The following is a 25,121-nucleotide window of genomic DNA, read 5'->3' on the forward strand; positions in this document are numbered from 1 at the left end:
AAACTAATCGATTGTTCCTTGGGGCATCCCACTAAATTTCATAAAAATCGGCTCAGTTCTGTCTGAGTTATACGAAGTACAAACAAACAAACAAACAAACAAACATATTCACAAATAAATAAATACACAGCGGTCAAAACATAACCTTCGCCGACTTTGTCTCGGCGAAGGTAAAAATATTATAGCCCATATACACTTGCAATTGCAATTAATTAAGTCAAACAGCAAAATCTCCTGACTAGTTATGTAGTTGTATGGTCTGCTGGGTAGCTGCACTGTCTTATTACCTCCGCCAAGGAGGTTATGTTTTCGGTCGCATTGGTTTGTCTGTCTGTTTGTTTGTTTGTCTGTCTGTCTGTCTGTCTGTTTGTCTGTTTGTTTGTCAGCAGGATAACTCAAAAACTCATGAAAGGATTTGGATGAAACTTTGTGGAGTTACTGGAAATTACCAAAGGAAGAAGTGATTACATTTTGGTGGTGATCCATATCAAGAATCGGAACCAGAATTTTTAAAAAGATTCTTCACCATTGCTAAATCTAGACGCCCCTAGTGACCGTAAACTGAATTGCGGGACAGGGCAACTTTCATTCCAGTTTCTAACTCCGCAAAAAGAAGGCAGAAAGACTTTAAATAATAATGGAGTGTACCATATGTTTTATCAAACAGCTTCCTTGGTGGAGGTCTGCACTCTCTGAGGGCATTTCTGGTTCTGAGAAGTGTTGTCCAAACTCAAGGCAGAGGAAGCTACTGGATTTACATAACCTAAAGGCATGCCACAGCATGGCCCAATTCTGATCACTGACTGGGAAATTATTAGATATCTGCAGTCTGACCAGAGGAACTGAAAGTGTGTGTCTTCACATTGATAGAAAAGCCTGCTTCCTCTTCAAACAATAAACTGATCTGAAGCCCAAGACTATAAGAGACGTCACACATAGCCACCAGAGTCAGAAATACCTCCTCAATAACCTGTCCCACCATAAAAGACTGCAAACAGACAGTACTGTGTGTACAGCAAAGTGCACTTCACCAATGAGACATAGCACTCAGCTAAAAAGGTATGATATTTGAAACATCGACAACAGAAACCGGTAACACTTTAAAGCCCATAATGAGCACATTTATAATGAATTATAATGTGCATAATAATGAGTCACATTCGCATTATGAATGCACCAATAATGCTTCATGATGTATTATATCAACAGTTACAACTATACATCTAACATCTAACATATACATCCAGCCTATATAGAGTAAATAATTTACAACCTTGTAGTCATAAGCCATTATAAGATAGAGGTATAGTTATAACTTGATATAATACATCCTGAAGCATTATCAGTGTATTCATAACATGAATGTGACTAATTATAATGTGCAATACAATTTGCTACAAATACACTCATAATGCACTATAGAATGGGTTTTAAGTAAAGTGTTACCCAAAAAGCTTACTGTTCAGGGTTTTATAACAACTCTATTATATTCGAGCCATGCGTTCTCAAACAAGCAAACACCAGCGAATAACGGCTGTCAGAGGAGAGGAACAGCGAGGAAAAATGCAGGAACAAGCAGAATTGGTGTCAGCCTGAGCCATGAGACCTGTAGCAACATGCTTCCCCTGGCATGACCATACAAGTGTGAGTGCTCTCAAACTCCCCTCTCTTTACCCGGCTCTCTCTCTCTCACACACACACACCATGCATCTCTCGATGCAGCACACGCTTACACAAGCACACAAACACATTCATAAATATGGGCTACTGTTGTAGTTCAGTTTTGCTCAGTAGCGGCCTAACCCTTGAAATGTTTAGTGATAACCTTAAAAACTGTATACTATGGTAACAATGTTACTGAAGTTATTTCACTGTGTGGTGCACCAAGTATAGTGTCTCACCAGCGTGATCAAGGGTTAGTCGGGTGAGCTCCTTTCATGAGCATTGTATGAGAACTTCACACGTACATCACCCCTTGCCTTTGACTGTGGTGTGTGCATGAGCATGCGGGTGAGGTGAGCAGCTGTGTATCCTCTAAGATGAAAGACGTTTGAAAGGATGCACCAGCTAGCACCTCTAGCCCTGCCCTCAGAGCAATCACACGGCTGCAGCCAGCAGCATATCTCAAGGCTTCATTCTAGAACTCCACAGTGGAATGTTTGGTAAAAGAAGAACTCCAGAACCATGAGGAGATTTGGAGGTTGTGCACAAACTATCATGTTGTCACTATCATAGTATTGTGTATTAATTATTCAGCTCTGCACATAATGCCTCTAACATGCATGCAGCAGAACACATGTGAGTGATGTAAAGGCCGGTTGAGCCGCCGTGCTTCTGAAGAGGCAGACCAGGGAAAAGTCAAACGGCAGGCACCACAGTGGTGCACTGCAGTCAGGGGCTCAAAATTCTCCTCACCGAAAGTGTCAGCAAACACAGGAACAGAAAACATTCTCCCACAGGCACGCACACACAGTCACCCACAGCTATGCACACACACACACACACACACACACACACACACACACACACACACACACACACACACACACACACACACACACACACTTGACCACTCTGTGTTGCTTCAAAAAACTGATGGTGTGTTGTGTTTTCGGATTGATTCTGGTTCTAGGTCTATTCCTTTAAGAAACAATTTATGCATAAACATTCACTACAGGTGACCAGCAGATTCACTATAGGGCCTATGTGCCTTGGCTTGGTTAGACCTGGAGAATAAATAGAAGCCGCATGCACTGCCTTGCAACACATTGGGGATTCCAGTATTTTACTTCCTATATAGAAAATAGCATATGGCTTTCATTTTCTAATTCAACAAAGGGGAGATACCCATGTGAAATAGACTGATCAAATCATTAAGCAAATCATCTTTTTGCATGTGTCCAAGCAAGCAGATGACAAAATATTTAGTGTGAAATGAGATCGCATTGAAATGTAATCAATATATCAAATGCATTTTAACAACTGGTGATATTTTTCAATTCTTCTGTTATTAAGCACTAAAATATAACTAAAAGTGCATAGGCTACTGCAGCTATATGGACAGTTAATGCATTTGTTCAATGAAGGAAGAAAAATTCTGTTGTGAATAAACAAAATCAGGAAGTGGCATGATGTGACTTGACACAGAGGAAGTTTGAATTTGTAGCTATTTCGCACCATTCTTTCCGTTCATACGCCTTGTCAAATGAAAGTCTTTAATAGTTTCCTTTCACCTGGGCAAGTTTACGTTTACAAAGCCTAGATTATATGTGCTACACTCACCTACTCTCCAGAGACACTGAGCGTACACCTACAACCTGGGTGTTGTTCTATTAGCATTTCTTCTCTCCACGACGATGGTTGTTCACCGCCGAAGAGTTATTTACTACGGGCCCCATACATGAAAATACCAATAATGTGGACGTCAGAGTAGACAATTGGACGTCAAGACCTTGAATTGTGATCATAATTCATTGGAAAGGATTGGTTGTTTCACTAAAGCGCGAATGGAGCGCAAGCTACTTCGTCAGGTTGTAGTGTGGTGCAGCATTAACGCACCTACAAAATGTGATGAACTTGAAATTCAACTAAAACAAAACCATGTGGCCATAATAAATTACTCATTGATTACTCATGAAGTGGATGAAATCCTTACCGTCAGTCCTGGTACAATGCTGTCCTCGAAACGCGCGCTGAAACAAGTAATGAACTATAACTCAAAAAATCATTGTGGAGATGAGACGTCTAGTCGGTTCCGGGTTGGCCAACCATAAATGTGTGCTGTCACTTGTCTAAATGTACTCTTGTGCTTTCAGTCTCAAAGAGGCAGTCCTTCACACTATAAAAGGAATTGATTTACACATAGGAAGTGGTGTAATAACGCAGTTCTAGAAGCGCCAAAATGAATGTTTGGCTGCGCGCACTTTGCCTTATTATGTTATATCAGGGGGAAAAAACATAAAAAGACACAAAGTAGTCGTGCTCTCAACTTAAAATCTTTATTACTGTACTCAACTCAATTGCAAATTCCTTCTTTACTAAACATACAGTGCAGCAAACACAAACAAATCAAAGGAATGAGACTGCATGGAAATAAATCTTGCATCCTAATTAAAACAATATAACTCATTCAGTTTCTCTCACAACAAAACATGTAAAAAATAGTTATAGCCACACAGGCCATTTCACTGTACTGGTTCCAGCATTACATATAGGAATGACTTTTTTTTTGAACAAAGGCTATTACATCGGTAGTCTCTGGTAGTGAAAATCCTGTCTCCATTAAACAATACTGGCACACGTTTGGTCCAATTATGAGCTGATTATGAAGTTCAAATTTACACAATACAGGAATGGTACATCAGAGACAAATACACATTTTCAAAAGATACTGTATCCTTAGCAGAGCACCACAGTAGCTGATATATCTAAAAACCATTTGTTGAGTTAGTTTGTCTGTCGTTACTCTTGTGTATGTGGTTTATACCCATGAATTATATAAATTGTGCTGACAGCCTTTTCAACTGTGAACTTGTTTTTTATTTCCGTTTCAACACTATGGGATCTGTGTCCCTTTCTTACTGACCCACCAAAAGCCTACATGTGAAATATCTTAAAACACCAAACTGACTACAGGAAGCATTCATCAATACCGTACACTGTCTCTTGTTAACTACACCAACCACTTGTTGAAGAACCTAAAGTGTGAGCCAGTCCCCCTGCCTGGTGCCACACTGAGAGGCAGCAGAAAGGTCATCCTTAGTCCCAACGGCAGCTCAGTCACTTGCTGCTGCGATCTCAGACAAAGCAAAATGAACAGGAATCAATCAAACAAACAAATAAACAAAAATCATCGGTCACACAAAATAATAAAATACATGTAAAAAATGTAACAAAAACATTCCACAGTACAATTTGACTCAAGGCCAAAAAAAAGAGAGAAAGAAAACGAAAAACGTCCTGAATTGAACAAACATGAGTGTGGGTACCTGCCTTTCACTGTGGGCGGCGTGTTATGAAACAACCCCCATAGGTCAAGTGTTTTTGCTTCGGCTGTGGTAAGCCCAAGGTTGAAACCAGCAAGCCGACCAATGTGTTTCAAGCACTCACTGCCATTCATATCTAGGAGGGTTAAGGCTTGGTGCTAACAAACCAAACAGAACCCCTAACAAAGTAAAGAGAATGGGTGCGTTCCAATATGCAACCTTGCGTCCTCCACTTGTGCTTGTGGCCTCGTACCAGGCAGTAATACGTCGTGAGGACATCACTGACAACAGGATTATATTTCAATATCTCGCAAAAGCTCAATTGTCAAGTCATTTTCTCATTTTCAAACAGGATGGTAAATGAAGAACAGTCCCCCAAAATTGTTTTGGCTAGGCTGACAGTGGGGAAACTTCATTGTTTTCTCCACGGAGGCTGGGCATCAGCAAAATGTAAGGCCACAAGCCCAAGTGGTGGACGCAAGGTCACATATTGGAATGCACCCAATGTCCCCAGAGGCATCTCTATTGACATCAGCTTGGCTGATGCGTGAAAATGGATGCTTGCGGAGAGCAGAGCAGTGCAGTGCAGTCTGCCAAAAAAAGATCCTAACGATCAACACTGCAGTCAGTCACATACAGTACGTCAGCTGGAGCATCACTATCGTCATCCTTCACTCAGCAGAGTCCACACATGGCTGCAGTGAGCTGAGAGAGTGGGCTCCTGGATACTACAGAGCAGGCACCTACTGTGTGCCACACTAGCTTCACGAGTGGTTTTATGCCATTCTATCACAAGTTTAGAGGAGGTGCAATGAGATGTTTGTTTCTTTGTTTTTCTTTCTTCTTGAGATTAAAATTCGAATATAATAATATTTAATTTTCTTCCCTGGTCAGCATGCCACTATAATTACACATGGGAAAATTGAAGCACTTTGATAATATTTATTTTATATATACTATATACTTTTTTTCTATATATTTCCTTTTTTTAATTTAATTCAAATGTAATGGCCCTCTGTGCACTCCCTCAGGAACACTAGAGATGATTTTTTTCTTTTCTTTTTTTTGAACCACAGAAGTAAAAGGAGCAGCCATCCCCAGCTATGGCGCTGGATAGCCAGGATGCCCACATACTGTACATCTACACAGTAGTGTATGTGCATGGGTACATAAATATACTAACATGTGTGCATATCTTATGTACATGTACACACGTTTCAAATGGACATAACACATCGCTTCTATATGTATACACACATACATACGTACGTACATACAGTTTACAGCGTACACTGACAAAAACAAACAACAAAATTAAAAAAACAAAACGTGTTAAGTGCTAGATTCCAATGGATAGCTACCGCAAACCCTGTTTTGGCAGCATGCCGGTTTGCTATGGCTACGGTAATACTGGTAGGCAGGATAACAGTTTTATTTTACGCATTTCAACAACACATGACTGGTATACGTACATATTTAAACCCTTACAGGTGCAGGGAGGCTGGGCTGACACCCTGGATGAGTGAGTCTTAGGCCCTTGAAGACTTGGTTTGGATTACAGCAGCTATATACAGAGGCTATGCCCACAGTCCCAGGATGGGGAGGCCTATGACGGGGGCTTGTGCTAGCTAGACAGACAGATGGACAGGGAGCCTCATGCTGGTCAGTCACCACTTTGTCATTCAGACAGAATGTGCACGAAGGACATAGGGAAGACCCCTTTTCGCTCCGGCTGGCCTTCTATGTGTCCAATCTGGAATAGAAAGAGAGATATAAAGATATGGGGTCAGGAGATGTTGGTGGAAAGAACACTGGAAGGTGATAGAAGCTACCTGAATCTGGCCGAGTGGATTGCTGGGTTCTGTTGCTATGGTAACAGCATGAAGTAAAGAGAGTTGCATGAACTGAAGTTTTTAATGTGACAACGTTTCGGCCTGTCGGCCTTCCTCAGGTCACGTGTCAGGAGTGTGCGGCACTTCTCTCCTCCTGCAAGTGTTTTACTGGTTGTCAGCACCTCCTTTTCTGCTGTGCGTTTTGCACCTCCACTCAACACCATGAAGTAAAACCTGGCATGGTTGGCAGTACTCACCCACCACTCCTGATCCTCCTCCCCGGTCACCACGATCACTTCTCCTTCTGCAAAGGTCAGCTCGTCATCGTTATCTGCTTGGCAGTCGTAGATGGTCTTCACCCGTTTGGCTTTGGCCTTAGGGACCTTAGGGATGGTATAAAAAAAACAAAAAACATCAATAGTAGTGGTGTCAACAATAATCGATTCTGCAATACATCGCAATGCGGGGCAGGACAATTCAATAATCAATTCGGCAAATGCCATAATCGATGCAGCATATTTTTTCAAGGTTCAAATACTTATGGAGCAAATTTATTTAACATTAAATTGAAGCACTCAAAGCATTGAAAGCTGCAGGACTAATACACAACAGCCAATAAAATGCTTTTCAGTATCTGACTGCTTTTATTGCCTCAACACTGATGAAAAAATTGTCCTTGCTTTCAATAGAAATGTAATGCATTGCAATGCATCGTAGAATCGGACTGAATCGATTCGAATCGAATCGTTGCCTGCCGAATTGTAATCGAACCGAATTGTAAGGGCAGTGCCAATGCACACCACTAATCAATAGGCAGACAGCAGTGGTTTTAGAGTTATCTCATAAGAGTTATCAGGACATTGCATATTGAAAATATGGGTAACAGAAGCATAGCCTTGGGCCTCCCACTTACCGGGTTGATCTTGCGAGGCAGTGGCACCGGCATCTCCACCGCCCCGGCCGGTGCTCCATTGGTGTCCTCGCTGGCCTGCCTCGGGGACAGCTCCCCCTGTTGGCTGGAGGACTGTGCTTCTGCAGGTGACTGCGGCTGCTGCTGCGGCACCCTGGCTGCCGGCGTGGGCTCCTCCTGCGTGCTCTGCCTTGCCGTTGGGGCCTCTGGCGGCGAAGGCTTCGGGGGCATGTCGGCCAGCTGGGGCTTAGGCGGGAGGTCCTTGAGCTGAGGTTTAGGGGGTAAATCCGATAGCTGAGGTTTGGGGGGCAAGTCCGAGAGCTGCGGCTTGGGAGGGAGGTCGGAGAGCTGGGGTTTAGGAGGCAGGTCTAACACGTGAGGCTTTGGGGGAAGGTCGCCGAGCTGCGGTCTCTCCGCCGGCTGAGGCTTCTCTGCGGACAGGTGCCGCTCCGCAGGCTGGGGCCGGTCTGAGAGTTGTGGGGCTCTGGTAGGGAGGTCGCAGGGTCTGGGGCTGGTCTCCACTGACTGGAGTGGCTTCTGCAACACCTCTGGGCCTGGGGGTCCCGGCTTGTCCACCGAGGGGAGGTGAATAGTGTCGATCTTCCTTAGTGCCACTGAGGGAAAGAAGATTGTTAATATAAGGTCATGGATTCGAACATTTGTTTTTACTACATCACAGCTTAGCCATGCCAATAAGATGCTTAAAGAAACCATCACACAATTTAGCTCTGGCAGGTCTTATTCTGTCATAGGTTTTCAATCGTTCTATTCCATATACTTACAAAGCCATGATGCTTTAGAACATTAATAACATACAATTATTTAAAGGGTTCACCTTTCTGAGGCAGTTTAGGTAGAACTCTTGGGCCAAGTGTGGATTTAGTGTTGCTTGATGTAGTGCTGAAAAACAAAACAAAACAAAAAAAGACATCGGTGAGAAGTCCTCTGAATAGCTGATAGACGATCAGGAAATGGCATGTCAGTTCAAGAGTTGATGTGACTCATAATGAAAAGGCTAAATAATAATGTGTGCTAACAGCTTAAAATAGGATAGGCTTCACATGCTAGCCAGTAATACATGCATAATTACTATCTGTATAAGTGCTTTGTGTATGACATGTTAAGCAAAGTCAAGGGCCTACTAGATCTTTATTATGATAATATCGTTAAAGGCCTTATTGCCCGTGAAAAAGAATTTTGTGAATAGATGCCTAACATATGATAGCATGTCCTAATCATTTAGGCATGTATACATAGCTAACATGAACCCTAAAAAGTTACCACATCTGTTTAGTCAACACATGCAGCACATGTACCTCTGCTGCTGCTCAAACTTGTTGGCAGGTGAAGTCCTGTTTGTGGGCGGAGGAGTTGATTCGCTGCCTGTGAGCGCAAATAATAGCAGACGAGAGGAGGAAGTGAAAGAAAAGGAGAAGCGCAGTTAGAGTCAACTTCAGTACTATTTCTGTTTACATCTGTGCAGCGTTAACACGGCCGAGCGCAGCAGAGGTTGCCCCAGCGGATCACTTCCTGTGCAAGTGCCGCTCAACTCATGACTGTAGTGCTCACGAGAAAGTAACGACGAGAAGCGGCGTTTACTGACAATTAGATCACCTCTTGAGTGCTATAAGCACATCCCATCATAGTACATAATGTATTTCAAACATTACTCAGATATTCTACTGATTTACTTAGTTTAGAACGTTGCAATGTTTTCATAGAAATCCTTTTGTTTTGTTAGACAGCACCGTTTGTAGTGTTTGTGCAGTGAAACACATCGACTATATGCTATCAGCCATCTGCTAGCCACTGCACCAGAGAAGTTTATGATATGCTACAAAAACCTCTTTTAACACAGAGCAGCGAGGGGTAATGTTCCATTAGCGTTTGAAGAATGACACAATTGAAAGTGGCGTTGGTTAAAGTGGTGGTGTGGGGGAGGGGGGAGTGGGTTCATGTTCTCTATGTGGTTAAGAGTCTCATACGCATCGAGCGTCACCTTTGCTCTGCTGAGGGCCGGAGAGGACTGGGCTGGGGGGGTCGGAGAGTGTGCGCTTGTGTCCCGGGGGAGGGGGTGGGGCCCTCTTCTTCGACAGGGTGCCACTTCCGCCCCCCGCCGACGACTGAGAGCCCAGGGGGAGGGAGGTGGGGGGACCGGCAGAGGGACCTGGTGGATAGGTGAAGGCGGGGAGAATCAAAGAAGGGTTGGCTCCCAGAACAGCAGTGAAGAACACATTTCATTGAACATTTCATTGAACACCTGATGCTTTTCTACTGCAGCAAATACATGTACCTTATATGTTTACACATTATAATCCCATTGCATGTACTACAACGTAAAAAATAAACAAAGACTCAAACTACTCAAGCAACTTTTTTTGAAATGTAACTCAAACTTCCAGGAGGGGAAACCACAAGCTAGACCTGCTTGGATTCTAGTCCTCCATTGTTTGCTGTAGCCCGAGGCTGCTATGGAGTCATGCCACATGAGTGCTGCAAAATGTGAAAGGAAAAAATCTTTGGCCTGCAGCCTGAAATTCCTGCAGCAGGCCGTCTTGCATAATGAGACAGAGGAGAAGTGACAGGCAGGCAGCGGCACTGACTGATCTCTATGTGGGTGTGACTGGGAGGGAACAGCAGCCACGAAGAGCAACACTTGCATCGGGAATTTCTCAAAGCGAAGTGTCCTAGCCTTGCTAAGACGGGTAACGCCCAATTTTCAAGGATTTCACCCAAGATGGGTGAATACAGTATAACTAGTTCAAAGTGTAATTACTACTAATTGGATACTCTTTGGTGAAACCCGTGAAAAATGGGCGTTACTCGCCCTAGCAAGGCTGGGACACTTCACTTTGAGAAAGGCCCATTGTCTAGTATTACCAGTGCAGCTCGTGCACCTGAGTGTCTGGAACAGTGACTCACTCACTAACACTGCCCTGCGGCTACATGATGAGCATAACAAACAACGTTATACTGCAATCTGAATCACGGCCAGCCAACTGTGCAGGTTACACACAAATACACAAAACACTGTACTGCCAGCACCACCTCTTTGGTGTTGTTTATTTCAGGTTCATACGGTTACTGTATGACACATTGCCATGTTTTCTGATATCAAGGAAATTTTATATTTGACAATATGGTTTTCTGAGATATGTAAATAGACTTACAATTAAATGTGTTTACTTAACACACATGTATTGCATAACACAGAAAAAACAAAACAAACACGGAAACAAACTCTGAAATGAGAAGTCACGGTTGGCTGGATGCACTAGCACCAGTACTCCTACTGCTGTCACAGTACCTTTACTGGGGCCCCTGACCAGAGTGGGTCCCTCGGCGCCAGGGGAGGCGGGGGTGTCGGTGGAGGTGCTGTACACGGGGTTGGCAAAGGCCCCATAGGAGAGGCGCTGCTTGTCGCGGTGGCCCATGTAACTAGGCAGCGTCAGCTTCTCCTGCGGTGACACACTGGACGCGTGGCAGAAGCTCTGGGGACGCGGGGAGCGCTCCTTCTTCACCGGGCTGGGCTGTGGCACACGTTACATTACATTGTAAATTACAGCCAGCCGCACTACACATTACATCACACTGTAAATTACAGCCGCACTATACATTACATCACACTGTAAATTACAGCAGCACTACACATTACATCACACTGTAAATTACAACAGCACTATACATTACATTGCATTACATTACATTACATTGCGTATTGCACTACACATTACATCACACTGTAAATTACAGCCGCACTACACATTACATTACATTGTATAAAATATTACAGCAGCACTATACATTACATACTGTAGACATATCAACATGTTACCATGTTACCACTACACTTTACAACAAGACATTACAACATGTTACCGAACATGACATTACATTAAAATAAAAATGCATTATATTGCACAGCATACCATTTATCAAGTTATTAAAAATGGACATGAATGACACTTTTTTCTCAGAATAATACATATCTACACTACAAGACTGGGGTGCATTTATCGAAAACTTAGTTATTAGCCAGTTAGCAACTTGGGTAGTTGCCAATGGGAAATTGTATTGCAAACAACAAAGTAGCTAATGTAGTTAGCAACTATGGTTTTGGAGAAACACAGCCCAGATCATTCACAGTCTGCAATACCTTGTCATCCAGGTCGTCATCACTCTCATCTATCTCCTCCAGTCGCAGGTTCCAGTCATACTCCACATGCACGTGAGGGTTGAACTTCCCCGCGGCAGCTTCCACCAGCTACACAGATTATAGACAAGGACAGGAGTGAGAGCAGGAGTGAGACATACTAGCCTAGCAGTGACAAGAAGAAGCCAAACAATACACGAAACAATAAATCCAACAGTAATAAGTTGTTTCTGTTGCTTCTGAGTGAGGGTGTACTGTGAAAGGCAGCAGACCAACTTAACTTAACTGACGAATGTTACTCTACTACTACTTAACAGATTACACACAATAGAATGGTCATGTGCCCCTCACCGGCTCTTCACACTGGGTATTCTTCAGCCTCCTGGCGATGTCCAGGGCAGTCTCTCCAGTTTGGTTTGCTACAATCACAATTAATATCCCATGATGAGACTCAAATTATAACTGAAGAGAAATACACTCTCAGTGAAATTCACTCTCAGGTTAAACGTGATCACAAACACAATAAGAGAAAAGAAAAGAAGGATCCATCATCAGGGTTCCCACTCCTTTTTCGTGAACAAATTCAAGCACTTTTCAAGCACCTTCAAGCACCAAATGTTCAGTTTTCCAGCACCTTTAAATAGGTTGCCTACTAGTTGCGTTTGCCCATGTCAGGATGATGGTCATGGGAAGCACAGTGGTAGGGGGGTGTGGGGGTCCTCCCCCAGAATTTTTTGTGTTTTTAAGATGCAATTTCCTGCATTCTAATCAATTTTAGGGTGTGGAATGGCAAATCCCATCTGACATCTCACTCCCTCAGATTTTGTATGTACCTTAACAATTTATTTCCATTATTTGGTTTATTGAGTGTGACTTCACACAAATTTCAAGCATTTTCAAGCACTTCACCAACAATTCAAGCTTTTTCACAACCTTGAAAACACTTAAATGAAATTCAAGCATTTTCAAGGAATTCAAGCACCAGTGGGAACCCTGTATCATGTCTGATGGGTATGATAACTACCGTATTTTTTGGACTATATGTCGCTCCGGAGTTTAAGTCGCAACGGCCCAAAAATGCATTTTGAAGATGAAAAAAACATATATACGTCGCACCGGACTAATCGTCGCACATTTTTGAAAGGTTATTCTATCCATGGAATCTATGTTGTGATAACTGGCGCATGGTAAGCTGCTGCTCAAAGACGGCATTGTTTTAAACCAGCATCTGAAGCAGTGGCAACGCATTCAGAGGTGGTGGTAATGCACCAACTAAGATGGTTTGCCAACCGCCATAAAACCACAAAAAGAAAAAGAGGAAGAAACAGTGATAACGCGCCATGTTGCCCTGTAGTCAGAACAACATAATTGTCGGCTTTGTTTTGCGTTTGGACCGTGGGAGGGTTCGAGGCAACTTGTTCCGTCTCCAGAGCACGCCTTTCTTTACCCCCTTTTCTGAGACTTCAGCCCATGACGGTATCAAAGGTGAGGGGGATTTCATCCATGTTGTGTAGCCTATGGTAGTGTCACGTTGTGCTCGTTTGTCAGAAACTCGCGGAAAAGACCGATTTTCACCTGGAAGTCGGCTGACTGTCTTTAATAACACAGACGCTCGTTCTCGGATAGAGAGGAGATTGCGTTGCATAGCGCAAATAAATCCACGAGAGGGGATTGCATTGCATAACGCGATACATCCACGAGCTCCCTGACTTCCGCAAAAGTCCTATTCATTTCTTTGGCAATGTCATGGAGTCCGTAACAAGACCGTTGACTCGCAGCGCGCGCGTTGTTCGAGAACACATTTGTCCTGTATTCATCAGCACATTTTCCTCCGCTTTTCTCCAGTCCCCAAACAGTTTTCCATTGCATCCAAACTTTCGTTCAGCTGCCCTATTGCCATTTTCGGCTGCATATTTAATTACTTTCAGCTTGAACTCAGCAGTAGTATTAACTTTTTTTGGTGGTAGGCCCTATATTTCTATTCAGTCGTCATTGTAAATGCTATTTTTTGTTGTGGTAGCCTAAGTTGTAACATTTTTTTCTTGGTATTAAGCAACACAATACCTAGTTGCGCACATAGTGCTCTCCCGTGGAGAAAAAAAAACATATATATGTCGCACCAGAGTATATGTCGCATGTCCAGCCAAACCATGAAAAAAAGTGCGACTTGTAGTCCGGAAAATACGGTAATAACTCACCAATGTCGATGGCTGGTTTTCCCCTCAGCAGCAGTTTCAGACACTCTGGTTTCTCATAGAGGCAGCAGTAGTGCAGGGCAGAGTTGCCACTGTCAGTTTGTCTGTCCAGAGTCCCACTGAATACAGCAAAGACGAACACATTCTGTGTCATATTCTATTTATGCAAACATCATCAGATACCACAAAAACTTCAGTGATTATATCCTAAACCTATGCATGGATTTTTTTTATAGTGCAGTATGGCACATTCAAAAATATCCACTTGAGTGGTGAAAAATTACGCAGGCCGTAAATGTACAGATATTACACTTTTAACATGACAATATTAATTTGTTTTACATGACAATATTCATTTGTTGTCCAGCTCTTGTTTTATCCTCTATTCTCTATTTTTATTTCAGTGAGGGAAATGCACATGAGAGTTTGTAAGGTTTTTTTCTTTTACCTGTTCTGAACAAGGAAGTCCACCAGGTGAAGAGAGGTTTGGTCTGCCGTCCGGACAGCGAAATGCAGAGCCGTTTCTCCAGGGTCCTGTCAGACATAATTTTCCGACCACAGCCATGCAGTTTTTAAGCACATCACATTTGACACCTCTGCTTCGACTAAACTGATAACCTCAATGGAACATGACACACCTAAAAAAAGCACGACACACAACACCCCACACCACAAAGCAGAAAAAGCCGTTCTGAATGACAACTTAAAAATGCCTGAAGTGGGGGAATGGGTGGGGATTTTGCAGAGCATATTTCAATGGCAATGTCTATTCACAGGTTTGAGACTATGTTTTTGTATAAACTGCCTGAAAGAGAAAACTATCTTCCTCAAAACTCGCTTTATGACTAGTACCCAAATATAAAAATAACTTCAGAGAGATAAACAGAAAGTGAAACAAAGACATCTTCAGCAAGGGAGCTACAGTGCAGTCACTAATTTCCTGAGCTGTTGAGAAATTCATATGACTAATCATCACATGGAATAAATACATGTAGTGATGATTCATCCTCACGTGTAAAACTTGGACATGGGAGGGATGGTTCGTATGGCTCATGGCATGTGTCAGTGTATTACCAGAGAGTATTACAGAAGAGTTAGGAAACATGAACAGCAGTGTTAAGTCCATGTTATTACCCAAATACCAAAAGCATCATATCCAAAACTGTTGGTTGTCAGTCATGTTGGATAAATGTAATGTCATGCAATTTAACTTCATGCCTGATGAAGACCCTGATGGGTCTAAACATTGTATCTCTTGAATTGACCTTCAGTCAGAGTTGCAGTGTACAGACTTCTAATCTCTCAGTTGAAAGATACACGCCTCTGTCCTGCACCTGGCCTCGGTGAGGTGGGATGTGCATAGTGCATACATTTACTCTTCTGACAATTAAACTTCAGACACATTGCGGTCACATACCGTATGAACTGGAACCCATGTCTATCTCTCATATCCCGTTAAAACGCAGCGTTATACGTTTGTTGTTACCAGAATGGCAATGACCGAGTCGTAGAGCATTACTAAAGACCCTGTGTTATGTCCTAGTAGAGTAGTACTAAGGTAATTAACCTTTTAATGACTATCACAGCGTGCCTCAGATGGTACACCATGTATTATGGGGCTAGAGACCAACTCTGTCTCACCTGTCCTGCCTCCAGGAAGGGGTCGGTGAGCTCCACCCCGTCAGCGTACAGCTGGATGAGAAGCAGCAGGTCCCGCGTCCGCACCGCCTCGTACAGGTCGCCCTGCCGCGCTGTTGCCGTGGAGGCTGTCCGCCGGGCGTAGCGGTGCTCCACATACTTAGCATTGATGTACTCCTTCCTCTCCGTCCTATGGGGACACACAACAACACAATACATCACACTCAATCACACAACAATTGTTTATGTGGGGTTGTTTCTGTCATGATGTATACTGTGCTTGTTTACTAAGCTACTTATTGAATGTGCCACACACTAGTTAAGGAGGTACTCACATGTCACTGTTTGGCGTAGGCTTGGGTGAAGGACTGGGAAGATTCCCTTCCAGAATCTCATTGAAGCTGCTATTCCCTACAGTCTTGGCGAGCTGTGTGCACACAACAAACGACAAAAGTAACAGCTTAACATTTCAGAAAAAAAAAAAATCTGTCACCTTGGGCAATGTCAAAGAGGCTGCTGCATTAGAATTTGGCTTACCAAGAGTTCTGAGGTGCCTAGTTTGTCCAGCTCCATGGACTGGATGCGTGAGATGTGCACTCCCATCTCCCGATGGATTCCAGAGCACTCAATGCAGGTCAGGATGCCCAGGTTGGTGGACAGCCATTTGGGCTCTAAAAAGGACAAAAATGAGGGCGATTGTGAGAAGAGAAAGAGCGCTCAGTAGGCACTCAGTAGGTCGCTGCTGTTTTGCAGGGCAGCACTTCACTTCACCAGACACAAGGGGGCGCCAGATATTCAAGAGGCTTGCTGTTATGCATATACTTCCTAAGCAAGACTTCATGAATAAAGGTAATGGTAAAATGCAAAAAAAAACAAAGAAAGAGAATGCTAGTGCACAAACTGTCTCTAAACACAATCTGTTTGGATGTTGGGGTGCACACGTCCACAACGCAGTTTTCCAGGTGCCAGACAAAAAGTGGTAGAGAGTGTGATGAAGTGGTCCGCACACTGGGCATCAGCTCCAAAAATATAAACTTTATTTCATTTTTACAAGCTCTGAACATGGGACTCAGAGTAACTCACCCGGGGCTCCGCAGTCGCAGCAGACCTCGTTGCCAGGTATGCGCAGCACGTCCTCTATGATGGCTTTGGTCAGGTCCTCCACGGTGTCCTCCCCGGTGCTCTGGCTGCCCCCCTGGAAGGCCATGTTCAGGGCCTCCTCCTTACTGTTGGTCAGCACGGAGATCCAGCTGCAGGAGAAACAAGCGCACAAAGCACCAACCACCAATGACTTACATTGGACAGAAAAGATACATTAGATGTACACCAATAGAAAAGATACATTAGATGCACACCAATATGAGTAAGTAGCGCTACAGTGGTGGTAGAGGAGGCTCCGGAATTTCTCTGCTGATATTTGGCCTTGGTTGCCATGGCAGTCTTTATCTGTTGTGACCTTTAGACCATATAAACTGTATTAAAGTGTATAAAATGACCCAAGGGGGAAAATGAGTCATACTTATGCCCCCAGGATATGTCCTTGTGTTTATGAGGACTGCAAATTCATGGAAATAACCAGAGGGAATAAGGAAGCCGTGAAGCAGGGCAGTCTTCTTGGTCATCACTTACATCACAAACTCCTGCTCATCTTCTGCCTGGAAGTGATATGTGCGGTTGTCTGTGAAACAGGAACACAAAAATATTAATTACAGCCAAATGCAGCCATCAGGCAAACAATACCTCAAGGAGAACAGAACGAGGGACTGAGAAATAAACAGAAAAAGAGAAATATAATTGACAGAATAAAGGAGGGAGACTGAGAAAGAGAGACAAACAGAGATAGAGAGAGAGAGAAGAGAGAGAGAAGAGAGTGAGGAAGTGAGATGAGAATGATGGGGGGAGGCTACAGGAGTGTCTGTGGTGCATTATCTCCACACCACTGCACATGCCTCCTCTGCAACACGCTGCCTCTTCTACCTGCTCAAACCATCCCCATCACCCCCCCCCCTCTCCTTGACCTTGGCTGGAAGTGGTGTGTGTGTGTGTACATCGTGTATACTCACGGGAGATCAGGTCGAAACACTTCTTGTCCTCTCCACTGGGTTTCACCTGGCAGGTCAGCAGGTTCAGTCGCACAGGTTGCCTGTTGGACTAAAAAGAGAGATCACAGGAAGTTTGTATGCCGTCTTCAACAGAGGCAGAAAAGCAGGTGAAAACTTGGCTGATAAATGAGCGAAGGCTGTAGAGAGAGAGAGCGCGCAGAGCTCAGTGCACAGTGTGGTGCTTCCGGACATAATGAGCTCTCTCTGCTGCAGCCATTATGCAGCAGTGAAGTGGACGGGAAAACTAATGACCGCTCAGTATAAAAAATGACCTGCATGCTGTTTTCTGCATCAGAATAGCCATGTATCTGGTGATGTGGCACAGAGACTGAGTGTGAGAGAGCGTCTCATATACGTGTGTGAAAAAGGCTGTGTGGGTGTGTGAATAGCTATGTGAATGTGGCTATTAAAACCCAACGTGCGAGGACCTTAGTGACCACCGGACTCTCTGTAATGCCAATGGGGTGGAGGGGTCAGCTTGTGTGAAACCGACACTATTACATCTCCCTCCCACTAATCCAGTCTGGGAACGAGCTGCAGAGCAGTGCAATAATTACTATGAATAATGGAGAAAAATAGCCTCCACTCACACAGAGAGAGAGAGAGAGCAGTCAGGTGTTGTGACTGATCTGCACTGTTGTAGCCTGGTGAACCAGCGCCACCCGCTGGACGGCAAATGTTTTGTCTACGGGTGGGTCTGGCCTCGCATAATGATTCAATGAAGCCAGAATGCCATGAATCTGGCAAACCAATTACAACGCAAAGATGTGTTTTGAATCAAAGCGGGCAGGGTTTTGAGGGAAGGTTGTTCTCATCAACAATCTTTGGATGTATTATGCATCGAGGCCAGACTAAATTAGACATCCACATTTAGTCTGGTTTATCAGGCTAGCACTGTTGTGTTTCTGTTGTTTCATGTGTTATGGCATAATTCATAAAACACAAGACATAAATCAGTAGGAAGCAGAGCTATACATAAACTTTTCTCATCTCTAGCCAATTTGGCTATTAGATGAAAATCTAACTAGCCCAAACATACTCACACTACCAGTCAAAGTGACTAGTAGGTGTTTTTGTCTTCTACCAGCCAAGCTGAATTTTCACCAGTATGTGGCCGGTTGGTGGGTATTAATTTAGACCGGTCTCTCTGATCCTATTTCCTCAATGCTGACCTCAGCGTGTGCCAGGTGCATATGGAATGTGTAGGAGAGATCCGGGGTGAGCTAGGGAGGGCGGCAGCCAGACGATGCTAAAATTCTGGGACACTTCAATAAGAGTGGGCTTTTGCTTTGGTTTGTGTTTTGTTGTGCTGTGTAGGAACCCAGGAAATTCCAACATAACACCACATTTATACAAGCATCACAGTTCTAAACTTGTTGTTTCCATGCATGACCATGATGATTGAATGACACAGTAAATTCGCACCTTCATGTATTTGTGGTATACGGCATCACAAATACATGAAGGTGTCTGAATTTACTGTGTCTTTGTTTGGGTGAGAGTTTGTGTTTGGATCTCTCCTGTGTGTGCATGTGTATGTGTATGTGTATGTGTATGTGTATGTGTATGTGTATGTGTATGTGTATGTGTATGTGTATGTGTATGTGTATGTTAACAGGCAGTGTTTGTTGTGAGACAGGCAGAGTGCAATAAATAGGAGGTGGATATAGAAAGGTGGCATGAGCGAGCATGAGCGAGCATGTGCTCACCGTGGCGTGGGAGATGGTGAGGATGCCATTCTTCACAGAACACTTCCTGCGCTGCCACACCTTGCGGAGGCTGGGGAAGACGACAGGAAACACATCAGCATCATCATGTCTCCATCTGTTCTCATCCCTTCCTCTCTACTCCTTTCCTTTCTCTTTCTCCAATCTCTCCAAGCTCCAAGCTCTCCTTTTTTGTCTACTGGTCTCTATCTTTCTCTCCAACTTCTTCTCCATAGAGCTCATACAGTAGTTAGGGCTGCTTTGCAGATGCACGAAAAACAGATTTACATTCAATTGTGTAAGATTACAAGATAAAAGATACAAGATATTTTATTTGTCATGTGTATATACATGAAACATATACAGTATATACAATGAAAAGCTTCCCTGCTCTGAGAGTCCCCAAATAGGTTAAAAAAGAAAGTAAAAAGGCAAAAAGTAGGAAAAAATATATATTTAAAAAGTTGAAAGCTGCATTTTTTTTATTTTTTAAAAATGGCAGGTTGGAGAAAGGGGAGATGTGATGAGTGGATTCCTTCCTATGTTGATGTTTTTGAATTCAACAGTCTAATACATTGAAGTCTGATTATGTCATGGGTCTTCCTGTGGTAGACTATCTAATGTATAGCCAAGAGCCATTCTGTCTGCAGTGAGAGCACATGACCCTGAACACCCTTTACTGGTAGTGAGTGTGTTAACGTGTGGCTGAGAGGTCCACTGTGTGAGCAGTTAAGTGTGTGAGTGACAGATGAGCCTACCCGTCACTCTTCTTCATGAGATAGCCCTTCTTCTCACACCCAAACTCCTTGTTGCCCTGCAGCTGGTGCATGCTATAGCCACTCTGCTTGCTCTGGGAATCCTGCAAGTGGTAACACACACACACACACGTTGTTGAAAACATTATTGGAAATACGGAGCAAAATTAATTAAAAAATGAGTTAAATAAATGAATTAGCATTCAAGCATTGACGTTAACACAAAATACAGTTACAATTACAACAACGCATGCAAAATCAACATGAAAGGTGATGCAAAGAGCATTCAACAGAGAGAGAAACATAGCACTTACTCTCCTAGACTTCAGTCACAGAAGGAAATAAATAAGTTGAAAAGGAGAGAAAGAAAGAAAGAAAGAAAGAAAGAAAGAAAGAAAGAAAGAAAGAAAGAAAGAAAGAAAGAAAGAAAGAAAGAAAGAAAGAAAGAAAGAAAGAAAGAAAGAAAGAAAAACAGAAAGAGAAAGAAAGAAAGAAAGCAAAAGAAGTGTTAGCAGAGTTAGAAATACAGTGTCAGACAGTCAAAAGGTAACAGCTCTGTTACTAGAGTGCTACAAGATGCTACTGAAAAAGAAGCAGTCTAAGAAGCAGAGAGAAATATAATACATGAATGAAAGCCAACAGCGAGGAGCAATATTATACCATGACAACCGGCAGCAAAGGGCTCTGAGAGTGAGTGCCCTGAGAGAGACAGCCCTTTTGGGGATGTGAGAGTTTGAGGGGAGAGCATCGCTGAATTTAAATTCGGGCACTGAAAGAGCCATCTCCCTGACCAGGGATTAAGTCTGGTCATGGTCTTAATTGGTCTTATAGTCAAGGGCTCTAGACCTTTGGTGAGGATGGGCGGAGAAGAGGGATCATGTTCAAGGTCTCACTAACTCTTAGCACTAAGGCAGACACATAAAAACACAGGGACAAACATCTAATAACATCAATACATTTCCATTGCATGCTTCCTGCGACTATTTTTGCGAGAAACACATAAATGTCAATAAATCGTCAATATAATGTATTCGGTACAAATCATGTACAAGTATATAATTTTTAACCCTCTGCTTTCTGACTAGGAAAGTATAAAGACAGTAGAGGAAATGATGGTGTCACTTGCTCACCATGTTTTGCTCCATCTTTGGACAAGAAAAATACATGGACAGAACACAGTGTACTGACACCAATCAAATGGCAACATGTTGCGTTCTACCGCCAGTCAAACAATTTCTCAGTCAAACTGTTATTCATCTTCAACAGCATGACGCCATAAAAAGCTCTTGGCTTCGGAGAGCATTTTCTGAGGCTTGAAGACAAGCCAGAGTGTTAGTGACTGACTGTGATCTGGTTTGTTCTGCGGTTCTTCATCACTAGCTGAAAGGGAGAGCCAATGCCACACAAGAACAGGCATCAGTTAAGTGGTAGCAGCTAGTATCTCTACTGTGCTGTGGGCCAGCATCCAGTGGTGGTGTCATGTCGATACGAGCTACTCATGAAGCTGAGCCACCAAGCCATGGCAATGCACTGCCGCACTGCCCCTATAAGTTAGGTTGTGGGTTAGGGTTTGGCTTATTTTAACCCTAACGCTGTCTCAGCTGATCTTTTATTATACATGTATTTTTTTAGGTCTTCTTATTCTCCCATTTTTCGACAGGAGAGTGGAGGAGAGGCAGGACATGAGTGGGGAGAGAGAGACGGGGAAGGATCAGCAAATGACCCAGGCCGGAATCGAACCCGGGTCGCCGGCGTAGTAACCCAGTGCCCTACCGCCAGGCCACAGCAGGGCCAATGAAGACACTGATGTTGAAAGGACAGCGGTTCTTATTTGGTGTTGGGCTCGTGCAGCTTTGGTTGTAACTTACCTCTTTCTGCTCCAGCTGCAGAGAGGACTTGAGCATGTCCCTCAGAGCCGTCAGCTGCTTCTTCTCTTCATCTTGAGTCTGCTTGATCTGACGTGATAAAAGAAAAAAAAATGTTCATAGAGAATATTAAAACCACCGAAGATGCAGCTGTGAAGCAACGTCACACATGAGCGATGGATGGTGTAATAAAAACGGGCGGTTACAAGACTCACATTGTAGAGGTCAGCGGCGAGCTTGTCAATGTACTGCTTCATCTTATCAGCAGTTTTCAGACCGTCCTGAAAAAAGCTGAAGGGTGCAGATGCAGAGTCATGGAAATCAATGGGCAATGTTTCACTTGGCGACAATGTATCACGACAACGCTACAGAAATAATGCACATCCACATTTTACTGGATAAGCAAAGGTTTTGTCTCATTTTAAGCACGGACGGTTATCCCATGTTAAAATTGTCAGGATGCGGACTCCTATGTATTGTGTCGGACTCTAAGACAGGACGTAGTAGTTTGTTCTAGTTTCTTTTTTTATCCCTCGTGATCTTTTTATTTTGGATGTTCTAAACACTCTCTGTCTGTAGTGAAAGTCTTTGTTTGAATTAAAATCACTGAAACTTCAACCTCGTCTCTGGGCTGCATCTGGGCTCGAACCTCAAACTTGTAACAAAAATATGTTTCAAAAAGCTTTGCAAGTGAATTCAGAAATCTAACATGCGTTGATGAGAGAAGGGAAAAGGTGTTGTTGGTGCTGTACTCACTTGCACTGAGCATGGTAATACTTTATGAGGTTCTGAAGCAGGTCAACTCCCTTTTTAGTCTTGATTTCGTTCACTTTGATTAGATACTGAAACACAAAAAATAAACACATATGACACACATAAATGAGGGAATGCAACCCCTCAAGCACAAGCATTCAAGATCAAATGAAGACTTAGGCAACATGGATGCATGTTTTTGTCTTGGCTGCCAATGAAGAGCTGCCCTCCAAAAGCCTCTTAATCGGCATATAGCCTTTACAAGCATATCTCGCCGTGTATTATATCCTATTTTGCATGCGCCTCGAAGGGATTTCCAGGCTTTTCCCAGAAAAAACTAATTCCTGCATAGAAAAATATTGGGAAGCTAATGTTTTGTAATCTATAAAAACATGCATGGATAAGAAAGACAACAACAACCATGGCCGCACACAAGGTCGGACACACGCGCACACACACACACACACACACACACACACACACACACACACACACACACACACACACACACACACACACACACACACACACACACACACAATACTACACGCACACACCTCGCACATCTGCAGCTGAAAAATGCGCCTCTCCTTCTCCATCTCCTCGGCGATCTCGGCACCCGTAATCTCCGTGCGGATCATTCCATGCTGCTTGGCGTGCTCCCTTTTCTCCTTCTCAATCTTCGTGCTGAGACGGAGACACAAGAAAACAAACGTTAACAGCCAGTCCAAACGTCTCTGCAGTGCGCACGCAAAACAAATGACACACCACACAGAGGCTACACAGTCAACTCCAAGAGAGTGGATGCAAGTAAATCACCACTTACAACTTGGTCTCGTAGTCCTTCCAGGCTTTGTCAAAGGGCTTCTTTATGTCCTACAGAGGGAAGAGAGGGACAATAAAGACACGTGTGAATGGACCATAAACTTAAATCAGTCCCGAGTTACAGACCACTTTCCTCATCACACGCCCCACAACAGTTCCATTCATTCCCCGTTGAAGCTGTCACCACATCGCGGCCCCGTCAGTCAGGGGCGGATCTTGCCATTTTGGGGCCCTAGGCGAAATATAAACATGGGGCCCTCAAAAGTCATTGTATAGACATACAATTCTGTGTTTTGGTGCTATTTTAGTGTTTTTTCTCACATTTATCTTCAATTACTTTACATAAGTATTTTTTTTTAGTGTGTTCACCGAGACTATTGTGACAGTAGGGGCCCGTATAGAGGATAGATCTGGACGGGGCCCTAGACAATTGCCTAGGTTTGCCTAATGGAATGTCCGCCTCTGCCGTCAGTGGCCTCTGCACGCCGCGCGCTTTCCTCAGCCTCCCCCTGTGCCCTTAACTGGCAGCCCATTAGGCCGACTGCAGCCGTGTAGGAGGATGATGAGCTTGTCCACTGGTAAATGATCGATGCCGCTCTTACGAGGCCGGACTCGTTTGGACAGGCATCTCTCCTCCTGAGACACTGTTCATTTCCTGTGTCAATAACAAGGCCGTCCTAAAGGGGGTGTTGGGGGAGAAGTGGGGGGCTGCTGAGTCAGTCAGGAGGTCCTGTCCGGTAAGCAGACAGGAGTAGCAGGGCATGGAAGGCATCTGGCCAAGCTCTCCCTGACACCCGCAGATATACTGTACGTGGGTGGTTGACGTGACGCCTTGTTTTTTCGTAACATTGGTTAAAAACCTACAAAACTGTCATTTTTCCTTTAAAAAACAAATGTCAATGAAAGAAGATGTGGTACATTATGTTTCGTATTACTCTTAGATGAGAAGAAACATTTTTGTTAAGATTTATGTTAAGGTTTATGTCAAATATCCTGCGGTGTGATTGTAGCATTAATGAAAACTGGAATATAATATACATATAAATTAACCAACAACATTTGGAATGATGTATGAAGCATTTGGCATGATTGCATAAATATTAACTTTATATTAAGATATGTGAATGTGAAAAAAACTCAAGACAGTAATATTAACTACAAGTTCAGTTTCGTAACACAAATTGCGTCCTGTGGGGTGACATGTATGTCAATGTTTGTGAACGGGCAGCTGCAAGACCAACTACAAGGGTCTTAAAGACTGGCTCCTAACCAGTCCTATGCAATGTGTTGATGCAGGACACATTTTTCCCAAAATTAGGTGAAATTCCACGGACCACTAAGTGCTTTCTTTTTTTCTATTTTTCCCCCAAATTTTTCCATCAATTTTTTCAGAAATTGGAAT

At 43.4% G+C, this 25,121-nt stretch overlaps 2 protein-coding genes across 4 annotated transcripts in view; both read right to left on the reverse strand.

Moving 5' to 3' along the window:
* fam49ba (family with sequence similarity 49 member Ba) overlaps positions 1-3,774 on the reverse strand; it is a 37,459-nt gene extending 33,685 nt beyond the window's left edge. For both annotated transcript variants that reach the window (XM_063219244.1, XM_063219243.1), the window contains exon 1: positions 3,656-3,774. The gene's annotated coding sequence lies outside the window, so the exon portion shown is untranslated. The remainder of the gene's footprint in view (positions 1-3,655) is intronic.
* A 202-nt stretch (positions 3,775-3,976) lies between these two features.
* The window catches only part of asap1a (ArfGAP with SH3 domain, ankyrin repeat and PH domain 1a), a 45,706-nt gene continuing 24,561 nt past the window's right edge, over positions 3,977-25,121 (reverse strand). The window contains exons 6-29 of one of the 2 annotated variants that reach the window (XM_063219251.1): positions 23,721-23,770; positions 23,452-23,581; positions 22,898-22,983; positions 22,357-22,432; positions 22,145-22,231; positions 20,280-20,380; positions 19,525-19,594; positions 17,777-17,864; positions 17,343-17,391; positions 16,797-16,963; positions 16,251-16,384; positions 16,049-16,140; positions 15,717-15,903; positions 14,524-14,609; positions 14,079-14,194; positions 12,232-12,299; positions 11,884-11,991; positions 11,035-11,257; positions 9,727-9,894; positions 9,044-9,110; positions 8,563-8,627; positions 7,731-8,341; positions 7,075-7,200; positions 3,977-6,738 (exon numbers count right to left, since the gene is read on the reverse strand). In XM_063219251.1, the coding sequence (XP_063075321.1) occupies positions 6,664-6,738; positions 7,075-7,200; positions 7,731-8,341; positions 8,563-8,627; positions 9,044-9,110; positions 9,727-9,894; positions 11,035-11,257; positions 11,884-11,991; positions 12,232-12,299; positions 14,079-14,194; positions 14,524-14,609; positions 15,717-15,903; positions 16,049-16,140; positions 16,251-16,384; positions 16,797-16,963; positions 17,343-17,391; positions 17,777-17,864; positions 19,525-19,594; positions 20,280-20,380; positions 22,145-22,231; positions 22,357-22,432; positions 22,898-22,983; positions 23,452-23,581; positions 23,721-23,770 (3,030 nt within the window). In that variant the 3' untranslated portion in view covers positions 3,977-6,663. The remainder of the gene's footprint in view (positions 6,739-7,074; positions 7,201-7,730; positions 8,342-8,562; positions 8,628-9,043; positions 9,111-9,726; positions 9,895-11,034; positions 11,258-11,883; positions 11,992-12,231; positions 12,300-14,078; positions 14,195-14,523; positions 14,610-15,716; positions 15,904-16,048; positions 16,141-16,250; positions 16,385-16,796; positions 16,964-17,342; positions 17,392-17,776; positions 17,865-19,524; positions 19,595-20,279; positions 20,381-22,144; positions 22,232-22,356; positions 22,433-22,897; positions 22,984-23,451; positions 23,582-23,720; positions 23,771-25,121) is intronic. The other variant, XM_063219252.1, reaches the window with a different exon arrangement.

Source organism: Engraulis encrasicolus, chromosome 16, assembly GCF_034702125.1.
Source record: "Engraulis encrasicolus isolate BLACKSEA-1 chromosome 16, IST_EnEncr_1.0, whole genome shotgun sequence".
Taxonomy (NCBI): Eukaryota; Metazoa; Chordata; class Actinopteri; order Clupeiformes; family Engraulidae; genus Engraulis; species Engraulis encrasicolus.